Below are 13,972 nucleotides of genomic sequence, written 5' to 3'. Positions count from 1 at the left end.
AACTCCTCCCACACCCGAGTTTTTGCTTCAGCCACTGCCCGAGCCGCATTCCGCTTGGCCTGTCGATACCTGTCGGCTGCCTCCGGAGTCCCACAGGCTAACCAAGCCCGATAGGACTCCTTCTTCAGCCTGGTGGCTCCCTTCACCTCTGGTGTCCACCATTTGGTTCGGGGATTACCACCACGGCAGGCACCCACCACCTTGCGGCCGCAGCTCAATGCAGCAGCTTCGGCAATGGAGACGCTGAACATGGTCCATTCGGACTCAATGTCCCCAGTCTCCCTCGGAATGCTGTTGAAGCTCTGCCAGAGGTGTGCGTTGAAGATCTCGCGGACTGGGGCCTCTGCTAGACGTTCCCAGCACACCCTCACTACGCGTTTAGGTGCACCGGGTCTGTCTGGCATTCTTCCCCGCCACCTGATCCAACTCACCACCAGGTGGTGATCAGTTGACAGCTCAGCCCCTCTCTTTACCCGAGTGTCCAGAACATATGGTCGCAGGTCTACTGATACGATTACAAAATCGATCATCGACCTACGGCCTAGAGCGTCCTGGTGCCACGTGCACTTATGGACACTCTTATGTTCGAACAGGGTGTTCGTTATGGCCAAACTGTGGTTAGCACAGAAGTCCAATAACAGAGCACCGCTCGGGTCCAGATCAGGGAGGCCGTTCCTCCCAATCACGCCCCTCCAGGTCAGGACAACAGAGTCTCCAGGTGGAGCACCCTCCAGCACCCCACCCAGGGACTCTAAGAAGGCTGGGTACTCTGAACTGCCACTCGGCGCATAAGCGCAGATGACAGTCAGGACCCGTTCCCCGACCCTAACGCGCAGGGAACAAACCCTCTCGTCCACCGGGAAAAACCCCAACGTACCGCAAACTAGTTCATGCATTTATTACTTCTAAGCTGGACTACTGTAATTCAGTATTATCAGGATGTCCATGTGCTCTTCACTTCTCCTTACCAACCAAATCTCACAAACATGGATCCTGTTTAATCCTTCACGGCTCAAATTCAACAAAGAGCTGGAGAGAGAAGGTAATCAGAGAACTAGGAATATTTTTATTTCATTTTCAGTTCGAGTGAAGCTGCGACAGTAATACACAGATGAGGCATCACGCTGTCGTCAACCATTTCTTTAACAAAATAAAAGCATCTGCATGGAGCCGAATGCACAACAGCAGAAACAGCAGCTCCTCCTCGCACATAAACATCTTTAATCTCCTTGAGTAAAAAAATAAATTACCTCAGGCCAACGAACAGTCAATGTGACATCAGAACAAACTCAGCTGTTTTATTTCTCACCAATATTTACAATAAATATCAGCAACAGCTGCTTCTACAATCTGTTTAACATAAAACATCAAGAACTGGATAAAAATAAAAAACAGCAGATTTTACTGTAACAAATAATTAAAGATACAACAAATATTTGGCATTTTTACACAAAAATAAATAAAATAATTTAATTGTCCTGCCTGCCGATTTTATTCATTTAAATTTGGTTGAAAAGAACAGATGGCTGAACAACAACAACAAAATATGCACACAAAAAGAATATTCAGAGCCAACTCCCAGAATGCACTGCTGCTGAATTAAGCGAAATAAAGAGCTCTGCTCACGCGTGTCCTGTTTCGATATTAAGTTTTGATCTTCTGTTTCATTTTGTCTTTTGGTCAGACGTTTTGTTTTAAAGAAAATTAAAACACCACGTCAGGTTTGTCATGAGGAGCTCCTATCACAGCCAATCACACGAAAGAATCTGAAGACTCGCTCTCTGAATCTCTTCAGGGTTCATAGTTCACCAACACCAGAGTGAGGCAGCTGCTGCTCTGATTCACACATGACAGGATGTGATGTCATCAACAGTAAGCAGGTACGAGCAGGCGGTGCTACACCAGGCGGCGAATCAGGTTGTTCTTCTCGGGCTCCAGGAACTCATCCACCAGGGCAGCGGTGACCTTCCTGAGCTCCTCCTCCAGGGTGGACACCTCGCTGCAACACAGAGAGGGTGATGATGTCACAGAGGCCCCGCCCACACATGAGGTCACACATGAAGTTTGTTAGAGTGACATTAGGACCTGATGTAATTATTCTTGGACTTTATCCTGTATGCTCTAAATAAATTTGGTGCTTTTTTTTAACAAACGTCGCAGTTCCATCAAACTTTCTTGTGGTACACGTTTCTCTGAAACGTCGGTCTTTTCCTGTTAGCAGCACAGTTATTGAGCTCACAGATCAGAGCCAGTTCAGCACTGCAGGGAAAGAAAGCTCCATCAGTCAGCTGGCAGACTACAATTCAGATCAGTGTTATTTATTCACACCTCTGATGAAGTCTCACATGTATCAGTGCTGATAAATGATCAGAAATATAATATTTCTGACTGTTTGAGGCAAAATTGAATCGAGTCGAATGGATTATAGAAATCAGTGATGATACTCAGCCCTCGTGAGCAGCCCAGGCCCGACAGAAGTGCCAAAGAGTGTCAAAGCACTTTAGGCACAAACACTTTTTCAGTCACGAGTGTTTCTTGTAGAACTGAGTTCCAAATAAAGAACTTTGTGTTGACAAGATTGTTAGTTGATCATTTACAAATCAACAGCAAAAAAAGTACACATGTAAAACTGTGGTGTTCAGCGATGCGGGTGAAAAATTTGGGTGCGCCGACCTTTTTTGGCACTGCGCACCAGTGCAACCGCGGCAAAAAGTTAGTCTAGAGCCTGCGCTAACATTTCATCTCCATCACAGACAAACAGAAACGAGGAGCCGACCTCTGCCCCGGCACCGCGCAGAACTCTGTGTAGTACTTGATCTTCGGTTCGGTGCCGCTTGTCCTCAGCGTGGCCACGATGCCGTTCTGCAGCGTGAAGGTGATCATGTGACTGCTCCTGGACACAGGAAGAACCTGTACGGGAGAACACACCTGAACACACCTGAACTGAACAGGAGGAACTCGAGGAAGAACAAAACGGCATCTCACAGATCTGAGGTCTGGCTGACTGCTGTCGTATCCCGTGGTAACGTCTCTGACATGAACGATCTGGACGCCGCCGCACGTCTTCGGGTACGAGCCGCTGCCGTCAAAGTTTCTGATGCGGCTGAAGATCCTCTGGATGGTGGGAGGGTCGTTACAGACGACGTAGGAGGTTTTAGACACGTGATACCCGTACCTACAGACAGGAAGTCACACTGAGGATGACTGTCAAAATAAGAGCAGAGCACATTTTTCTGTCCAATGTAGTTTTAGTAGAAGTTTTGTCGAGATGTTTTTCAAAGGATTACAGTGGTCCCTCGCTATAACGCGGTTCACCTATCATGGGCTCGCTGTTGCAGATTTTTTTTTTCTTTTTGCAATTTTGCTTTCTTTGTTTTGCTTTTTACAGCACATTGTGTTCTGCATCCTGATTGGCTGTACACTTCCTGTTAAATCCAGAATTCAAAATCCTGCTCCTCACATACAAGGTCTTAAATAATCAGGCCCCATCTTATCTGAATGACCCTGTAGTACCATATCACCCGATGCATTGAGTTTTTCCTTTCCAGTCACCTTTCTCACTCACTATGTATTAACAGACCTCTCTGCATTGAATCATATCTGTTATTAACCTCTGTCTCTCTTCCACAGCATGTCTTTATCCTGTCTTCCTTCTCTCACCCCAACCAATCACAGCAGATGGCCCCGCCCCTCCCTGAGCCTGGTTCTGCTGGAGGTTTCTTCCTGTTAAAAGGGAGTTTTTCCTTCCCACTGTCGCCAAAGTGCTGCTCATAGGGGGTCATCTGATTGTTGGGTTTTTCTCTGTATGTGTTATTGTAGGGTCGACCGTACAGTATAAAGCGCCTTGAGGCGACTGTTGTTGTGATTTGGCGCTGTGTAAATAAAATAGAATTGAATTGATTTGGTGTGTGAGGACCAAACTGTGCATGGGCATTAAGGGACACACAATAAAGTCCAGCATAGAATCTTTTTCACTTGAAGCGGGTCAGTAAACGTCACACAGCTCGACATTAAATGACAAGTTGTGATCGTGATGTTAGAGCAGTGCCCTGAAGTCTTACGTCTGGTAGATGTTGTGCAGCTGTTGGCTCAGACTTAGGTGCTTGTTGTGAAGGTAAGCGGCCATTTCAGCCACGACCGCCGCCGAGCTCACGCCGTCCTTATCCAGGACTGTGTCCCCACAGAGGAACCCTGAAGAGATGAAGGGACACCTGACAGTTTCCCTTCCAATAATCCTTTAAACACAGAATGAATTCAGTTCTCCAATAACCATCAAAGGGCCTTTATACTGTAGAGGACGGTGCAACAACACAGGTAGCTGCTCTGTGCTGGTGCAGGGCACTGAAGATGATCACAGTGGGTGTATTATCCTTGAACTGTGATGAAGTCTACTCCCCACTGCTGTGTAATCAGATACTTTAAATTTAAATCAGACAGGAGAGGGTTTCCAGGAAACACCGCTAACTGTTCAGTTTCTACGCCAAACGTCACAGCGAACTTAGTTACCGATGGACTCCTCGAAGGAGAAGATGACTCTGCTTCCTGTTTGGGACAGCTCGTGGATTCTATTCCCGACCCATTTAAAGCCTGGCAGAGTTTCCTGTTGAACACAGAGTAACCATCATCGTCTGACTTCCACACACTGGTGTGCTCACTAATGCCTGAGCGTCTGACCTCAAAGTGGAACCCCTCGATGCGAGCGAAGGCCTGCAGGATCTTCGAGGACACCGTGGTCGCCAACATGTAAATGCTCCGAGCGTCTGCTGGTTCAGAGTGGTTCTCCTTCCACGTGAAGAACATCCACCAGCCCAGCAGGGCTGCCAGCTCGTTACCTGTGAACACCTTCCAGCCACACCTGAAACACAGGGCGATACAGGTGAACCTGCAGCGCTGCCAAATACTTTCAGCTCTGAAGTGCCTTTGAGCAAACATACCCGTCAGACTTCTCTGCTACAGCCAGCCGGTCAGCATCAGGATCTGTCGCCAGGACGACGCGGGCGTTTTCCCGCTCTGCCAGAAGGAGAGAAAGTTCCTGGAAAACAAGACATCGGATAAGCGAACGACAGGATTCGGTCATTTGTGAGCAAACGAGACGGGAACCCGACCCACCAGCACGGACTCTCCCTCCTCGGGGTTGGGACAGCGCACCGAGGAGAAGTTGGGGTCGGGGTCTTTCTGCTCCGGGACGGCGATCGGTGGAGGGAAGCCGAACACCCGGAAGGCCTGCTGCACGAAGGCGTGGCCGACGCCGTGGAAGGAGGAGTGGACGAACTTCAGCGGGGAGCTGCTGTTCAGGTCCCTGAGACGCATCAGGAAACATGCTCTAACGTTGGTGCTCGGGGTCATTTTAAAGGTCAAAGTTCAACATTTTCTGACGTCCTTATACGTTCACATCCTGGCAGAACATCAGGGGAACGTGTCACTCTTACCGCAGGTTCACTAACGTTTCTTTTAACGACACAAACAATCACGCCGTGAAACAAAAAAAGATCAGGTCAGACCACCTCACTGTGACATCACCACATCCAAGCCAACAACGCCAACGATAGCGTCACTGATTTGTCACTTAAACCTGAGAAAGAAATGATTATTTCCGCTGTAAACGCTCAGCAGTTAGAAATAATGATCATCTGTGTTCAGCAGTGCAAACAGCAGGTGGTCTCATGAAACACGCTGCAGTCCTCCACGAAACACCTGAACTCATCACGCTGAGACCTCAGCCCGCGGTCACAAACATCGTCCTCAATCACTGCTGGCAAACAGCTTCTGACATCAGCAGAACAACACAGGCTGTGGAAATGAGGAAACTATAAATGACTGTTCACACCAGCAGGCATCTACTAATCAGAAGGTTGGAGGTACAATCCCTGCTGCCCAAACGCCCTTAGGCAACACACTAACCCCAGGTTTCTCTGTGATGCTATAAATCAGAGTATGAATGAGTTGGACAGAAATCACTGAGGCATCGAAAACGTGCTGTAGAAGAACCATCAGCGTCCCTGTGGAGGACACCGAGAGGAGGAACAGGTGGGCTTACCTGTGGAAGCAGAGGGAGGCGAGCTCATCCATGTAGCAGCTGTTGATCTGGGTCAGGGGGTCGGTCCTCAGGGAGCAGCGATCCACCAGCCCTACGTCCCAGCAGGAGGCGCTCCAGGGCTCCAGCTGCTCCTCTATACATCGCAGGATCTCTTTGTCGTGAGGCGAGGTGATCTGGGCGCCGTTACACCAGTACACCTGCAGGGGGACACACGCACCCAGCTCCTAACTTTTACTTCCCATTTGAGGCACGGCTGCGAACGTGCCCTTACTGACCTTGTATCCGTTGTCTTCTTTGGGATTGTGTGATGCTGTGATCATCACTCCAGCTGCAGCCCCCAGCTTCTTCACAGCGTAAGGCTGCCAAAGGAGAACAGAGCGCGCTCAGTGTGAAACTCCTTCATCCTTCGGCGAACGTTCGGTTTTAATAAGTGTTTAAATATCTGTGTCTGTGACACCGTCAGCTATCAGGCTGCCGCTGGCGCCGATGTGAGGTCGGCTCATTCATTACAGCCCGGAAAATGTGACGGCACGAACATTAGTGAGGTCACAGCGAGCAGCCGGCTGCATGCAGGAAGTGATGCGTTAGTGTTTCCTCACCACGTACGGCGTGGGGATGAAGGAGGAGAAGAGATGCACGGGGACGTCTCTGCTCAGCAGCACAGCAGCCGTCAGCTTCGCCAGCCTGACACACACACAGACACACACACACACACACAGACACACACACACACACACAGACACACATAGACAGACACACACACACACACACACACACACACACACACACACACACACAGACAGACACAGACACACATAGACAGACACACACAGACACACACAGACAGACACACACACACACAGACACACACAGACACACACACACACAGACACACACACACACACACACACATAGACAGACACACATAGACAGACACACACAGACACACACAGACAGACACAGACACACACAGACACACACAGACACACACACACACACACACACACACACACACACACAGACAGACACACACACACACACACAGACAGACACACACACACATAGACAGACACACACACACACATAGACAGACACACACAGACAGACACACACACACACAGACAGACAGACACACACACACACACAGACAGACACACACATAGACAGACACACACATAGACAGACACACACACACATAGACAGACACACACACACACACACACAGACAGACACACACACACAGACAGACAGACACACACACACACACACACACACACACAGACACACACACAGACAGACACACACACACACACACACACACAGACACACACACAGACAGACACACACACACACAGACACAGACAGACACACACACACACAGACAGACACACACACACAGACAGACAGACACACACACACACACACACACACAGACACACACACACACACACAGACACACACACACACAGACACACACACACACACACAGACACACACACACACACACACACACACACACACACAGACACACACACACAGACACACAGACAGACACAGACACACACACACACACACACACACAGACACACACACACAGACACACACAGACAGACACACACAGACAGACACACACACACACACACACACAGACAGACACACACATAGACAGACACACACACACAGACACACACACACACACACACACATAGACACACACACACAGACACACATAGACAGACACACACACACAGACACACACACATAGACAGACAGACACACACACACACACACATAGACAGACAGACACACACACACATAGACAGACAGACACACACACACACACACACAGACAGACACACACACACACACAGACAGACACACACACACACACAGACAGACACACACACACACACATAGACAGACACACACACACACACACATAGACAGACAGACACACACACACACACAGACACACACACACACACAGACACACACACACACACAGACAGACAGACAGACAGACAGACAGACACACACACACACACACACACACACACACACACATAGACAGACACACACACACACACACATAGACAGACACACACACACACAGACACACACAGACACACACACATAGACAGACACACACAGACACACACACATAGACAGACACACACACACACATAGACAGACACACACACATAGACAGACACACACACACAGACACACACACATAGACAGACACACACACAGACACACACAGACACACACACAGACACACACACATAGACAGACACACACACAGACACACACAGACACACACACACAGACAGACACACAGACAGACACACACAGACACACACACACACACACATAGACAGACACACACACACACAGACACACACACACACAGACACACACAGACACACACACATAGACAGACACACACACACACACACACACATAGACAGACACACACACACACATAGACAGACACACACACATAGACAGACACACACACACAGACACACACACATAGACAGACACACACACACACACACACAGACACACACACAGACACACACACATAGACAGACACACACACAGACACACACAGACACACACACACAGACAGACACACAGACAGACACACACAGACACACACACACACAGACACACACACAGACACACACACATAGACAGACACACACACACAGGTTCAAAGTGAACTCTGCTTCATAAACTCAGATGTTTGTCCATAAAAAACCCACTAAATCCTGATTCTTTAACATTTTTACAGTTTTTAAAATCAGGAAATTATGTCAGAAAATATCCAAAGAAAACAAAACATTAAAAACATTTATAAATATGTGATGTCCACATATGTGGACGCAGGTCCTAGGAGGTTAATCAGGTCCCAATCAGAGAAATTAAAAATGCTGCTGTGGCAGAGTTCGGGTCTTAGCAGGTTAAGTAAATAATGACGAATTTGAAAGAAAAATGCCTGAAAGATGGCACAGTGGTGACGGTCATCTGTGTGTCGAGGGACATCCTTGGACTGGTGGGACTGGGTCATCAGCGCATGTGTGTCTGTGTGTGAGACAGTGTGTGTGCGACTGTGTGCGACAGTGTGTGTGTGTGTGTGTGCGACAGTGTGTGTGCGACAGTGTGTGTGTGACAGTGTGTGTGTGACAGTGTGTGTGCGACAGTGTGTGTGCGACAGTGTGTGTGTGTGTGTGTGCGACAGTGTGTGTGTGTGCGACAGTGTGTGTGTGTGTGCGACAGTGTGTGTGTGTGTGTGTGCGACAGTGTGTGTGCGACAGTGTGTGTGTGTGCGACTGTGTGTGACAGTGTGTGTGCGACAGTGTGTGTGTGCGACAGTGTGTGTGTGACAGTGTGTGTGCGACAGTGTGTGTGCGACAGTGTGTGTGCGACAGTGTGTGTGTGTGTGTGTGTGTGCGACAGTGTGTGTGCGACAGTGTGTGTGTGTGACTGTGTGCGACAGTGTGTGTGCGACAGTGTGTGTGCGCGACAGTGTGTGTGTGACAGTGTGTGTGCGACAGTGTGTGTGCGACAGTGTGTGTGTGTGTGTGTGACAGTGTGTGTGTGTGTGTCTGTGTCTGTGTGTGACAGTGTGTGTGTGTGTGTGTGACAGTGTGTGTGTGTCTGTGTCTGTGTGTGACAGTGTGTGTGTGTGTGTGTGACAGTGTGTGTGTGTGTGTCTGTGTCTGTGTGTGACAGTGTGTGTGTGTGTGTGTGTGTGCGACAGTGTGTGTGCGTGTGTGTGTGTGCGACAGTGTGTGTGCGACAGTGTGTGTGTGTGTGTGTGACAGTGTGTGTGTGTGTGTCTGTGTCTGTGTGTGACAGTGTGTGTGTGTGTGTGTGACAGTGTGTGTGTGTCTGTGTCTGTGTGTGACAGTGTGTGTGTGTGTGTGTGACAGTGTGTGTGTGTGTGTGTGTGTGACAGTGTGTGTGTGTGTGTGTGTGTGACAGTGTGTGTGTGTGTGTCTGTGTCTGTGTGTGACAGTGTGTGTGTGTGTGTGTGTGTGTGACAGTGTGTGTGTGTGTGCCACCTGTGGCTGCTGCAGCCGCTCTCCTCCTGTCCTCTGGTGTCGAAGCCCACCACGACGCCTCTGCTGCTGAAGTCTGCAAAATACCTGCACAGGTAGGAGTAGAGGCCCTGCAAAGGAAACAGGAAGTGGCTCGGGTCAGACATCGGCCCACCTGAGCCGGCCATGTTTCCTCCCTCTCTCTCACCTGCGTGGACTGGATGACGGTGAGGTCATTGATCCGGCTGAATCCCGCTCCCATCGGCGCTCTAAGCCCGGCAGTGCCGAAACTCATCCTGCTGCAGAGTCTCCGCCTCAGGTCATCGACACGTCCCGCCCCCACCAGAGACTCCACCTGAGCCCGGGTCCACTGGTTCTGCAGCACAGCATGGAAAACCATCACACCTCTGACCACACCTGCATAGGTAAAACCACACCCTCAACTCACAGCAGCTCTCACACACACACACTTATCACTGAAGCTGATTCAGGGGCAGACGTCTCGTCCCCGTGGGGAGGACATGGATATCTGGGGATGACCTTCAAACTAAACTGCACGGCCGTCATAAACACCTGTGGAAGTCCGGGTGAATACGGTCACATCACCTGGCTCAGGTGAGCCGCCCAAGCGTCTTCAGCGTTCCAGCCCTTCTTCATAAACACACTTGTCCAAAGCCTCCGCCTGCTCGGCCTCACCTCACAGACTGAGCACGTGCGGTGCACTTACAGACACACAGGAGTGAGGACGTCTCGTGGGCCTCGTTAAGCCCACCGCTGACACCAGGACGGAAACGTTCTCGCGCTGCACTGTCTGCTGTTTTTCACCTTGCTCTTTAATCAGAGCTCTTAGAACAGTCTGACCTCGGCAGCCTGAAAACTCTGGACTCAACTTTTTAAACTACCCGCCCCCCCAACAGGGACGTGAGCGCCCTGTATTCACACACAGCCAAGGTCTCAGTGGAGGGACGGCTGCATGGAAGCCACTGATAAAGAAGGGAAACAGGGAGGTTCAGGCTGTGCTCACACCAAATATTCACTCTGAAGCGTGTTAGAAACGCATCTTTATTTGTAAAGAGCAGGAACTCCATGAGACGGTTAAACGCTCTAACAAGCTGATGAAGGCCGTACGCCAAATCATTCCTGACCCTCCACTGTGACACGTGGATCACAGATTATGATTATTGTATCTGTGGCCTGCTGGAAACGTGCCGAGAGGACGACGACTGCAGGCCTAATCTCCCGACAGGAGCAAACACAGGAAGCCGAACCTTCACAGAGGTTTCATTAAAAACATTAAATGAGATTATCACCTGAGGTCGCACTCTGTGGGTGATAAAATATCACACACATTTAGAAAAGGTGCCCGGTGCATGTTTGCTGTACTCCGTGGTGGGGTGCTCACTTCCTGTCTTCATTAGGACGCACTCTGAGTGAAGGAGTCCCTGCAGGCTCACGGGCCTCGGAGCATCGGCTGATGTGCAGCCGATGCTCCGAGAGGCCGAAGGATGGACCTCATTCATGTTTCTCTGCACACAGGATAAAGATAGAGTCCAAACAGCGAGTGGGAATCTTTTCCCGGCTGCTGACATTTAAAGCGCAGTTCAAGGCAGCCGTGACCTTTACAGACCACACAGCTCTGAACACTGGGAGGGCGACACTGGGGAGCGAGGGGGGGGGGGGGGTTCAAACCCAGTCCAGTCTGAAACACTGTCACAGTGGACTTCCTCTGGTCTCCTGCCAAGCAGCGTAGCTCCGGGTTTCTTCTTGAACATGGCCACAGCTTCAAACAGCAAGTATAAAACGGTGTGGCTGGGATTAACCTTTGACCTTTCTGACGCGAGACATTAGCAATAACGAGCGCAGGCAGGTCTCGCTCACAGTCAAACAGTTGTAGTTCTTGCACAAAGTTGCACCACGTCTTTGTTCTGCAACAGGATGAACCAGCGAGGTGCGGTGTTTTAGAGACGTCCTCGCTCTGCCTTCTTCTGCAGACGGGACTCTGCGACACCGGCCTGAACCAGTGACCCATGGTGACCTATTCCCAGATCCAAATCCTCTGCCAGCATCCAAAACCTAAACTTGTCTGACTGTTCACCACAGGAGATGGAGTTCCTCAGGGATCGATCCCAGGTCCTCTGATTGTATATTTTGCTGCTGACGCGTACACAAGATTGACCCACAACAACGAGTCTAAGATGAAAGAAAGCTGAAACAAACAGCTTCATGTAAAGAACCTACACGGATGGTCGTGGTGTCAGAGCTGAAGCTACAGCGCAGCCTTCACAGACGTCATCACACACCCGGGTTTTTCTCACTGTGCACATTACAACAATAATTTCCTGCTAGATGTCATAAATGGCTGGCTTTTCCAAAACTGTACAAAAAGGATGGACTTGGCCACCTGGGGTCACCTTCTGGTCCGACCATGCTGGTTTGGGGGCCACGTATGGATGAGGAGGTGGCACGAAGCTTATTTTTCATTTGCATTTAAAGTTAAAATGGTTGTAAAACATGTTGGCTTTAAAATGTGTTTGGATCTGAGCATCATCCAGCAGCTCACGGTGACCTGGTTCCTGAATAAAGACGAGTAAAGGATCAATATTCACCCATGGATGAATGTTTATTGACCGGAAAGGCCTTTCTGACTCAATCTGCTGAGTCACGCTGCCGGTTAATCTTCCGGTAACCCACAAAGGTAATCTCCATCACGCCCCGAGCAGCCGCGGTGCTCCTGCCACCACAACTCCCCTTTAAAAACTGATCATTTTACTTTATTGTTTCGGAAAACAATTCAAGTAGGAAATACGTCTTACTAGATTTTGGGGGCTAGCTCATTCGGCTCACAGTTTCAACCTAAAGTCTTAGAATGACTGTTATAGTTCAGACCTGCTGCAACACCGGCTTCCCGGCTTCAGGCTGTATGAAGTTTATGTTTAATGGCAAACAGCGCTGCTTCATGGATCAGTTTGTATGCCGATTTCTCCACACAACTACAACGATCTATCAAACATAACTCATAAACATGTTTCTGTGACATGTCCCTGCCCAAAAGTGGTGATATTTTAATCGACGGATTTGTCAGCGAAGTCTGGTGCAGCGCTCCCTGCTTACACCCGGCTTGGCTTTCTGACTAACGGGCACAGACTCACCCTGTCCCAGGCTAACCAGTGCTGCACCGCCTTGTCAAGCTTCGGGTCGCCAGTCCTCTGACACCTGACGTTGGCGTTCAGGTCTCCGTCGAGTCCGTTGTCGTCCTCCATGCTGACAGCTAACGCTCAAAGAGCCACACGGCCATCTGTCTGCCCGCTGTTGGAGGCTATTGGCTCCCCGGCGGCTAGCGCCTCCGACTCGGACTTCTCACACACACCGCCTGCCTGTTATGGCTGGTGCGGCTGAGCTCTCTCCGGAGTCGTGTATAATTTCCCACACCGAGGCCAAACGTTAGCGACAATGACGCCAGATCACCGCTGGAGGCCGACAGAAGCATTTTCTTTCTTACTTAAGTTACACGGAAGTTCACAGAGACCGGCAGAGGCAGGGCTCCTCATTTCCGGCTAGTTAATAAAATGAAAGCTTCACATGAAGCGGCACAAAAGAACAAAACCTTTGTTTTCATTTGTTGTTCTTTAAATATTTCACAGCATTCTCTGATATGATTAATATGCTCTGGGGTGTAGAAAAACTGTTTAAAATTCAAGGTAAAAAATTAATTTCCAATTAATTTCCGGTACATTTTTGCCCACCTGACGCCAGCTTTATGAGCAATAATTGTAGAACAAGTTCAAGTTTCATTGTCATGTTCAGATAAACAGTGTAGCCACATTTATCCATAATGAAATTCTTTGGCTTGTGCTCCTCAGCTTTACATGAGCATACAGAGAGTGTG

At 49.4% G+C, this 13,972-nt stretch overlaps 1 protein-coding gene across 1 annotated transcript; it reads right to left on the bottom strand.

Moving 5' to 3' along the window:
* Nucleotides 1-1,046: 1,046 nt before the first annotated feature.
* pgm2l1 (phosphoglucomutase 2-like 1) lies at nucleotides 1,047-13,590 on the bottom strand. The gene is made up of 14 exons (XM_004572591.5): nucleotides 13,236-13,590; nucleotides 10,295-10,462; nucleotides 10,111-10,217; nucleotides 6,637-6,721; nucleotides 6,313-6,396; nucleotides 6,038-6,234; nucleotides 5,110-5,299; nucleotides 4,935-5,032; nucleotides 4,675-4,855; nucleotides 4,507-4,600; nucleotides 4,062-4,191; nucleotides 2,986-3,175; nucleotides 2,777-2,910; nucleotides 1,047-1,999 (listed from the first exon to the last, which is right to left on the bottom strand). The coding sequence occupies exons 1-14, from the start codon at nucleotides 13,344-13,346 to the stop codon at nucleotides 1,897-1,899; spliced, it is 1,872 nt and encodes a 623-aa protein (XP_004572648.1). The 5' UTR covers nucleotides 13,347-13,590; the 3' UTR covers nucleotides 1,047-1,896.
* Between the last annotated feature and the right edge of the window lie 382 nt (nucleotides 13,591-13,972).

Source organism: Maylandia zebra, linkage group LG14 (assembly GCF_041146795.1).
Source record: "Maylandia zebra isolate NMK-2024a linkage group LG14, Mzebra_GT3a, whole genome shotgun sequence".
Lineage (NCBI taxonomy): Eukaryota > Metazoa > Chordata > Actinopteri > Cichliformes > Cichlidae > Maylandia > Maylandia zebra.
Note: the sequence above shows the minus strand (reverse complement) of the source record. Positions and strands in the feature narration are given on the sequence as shown.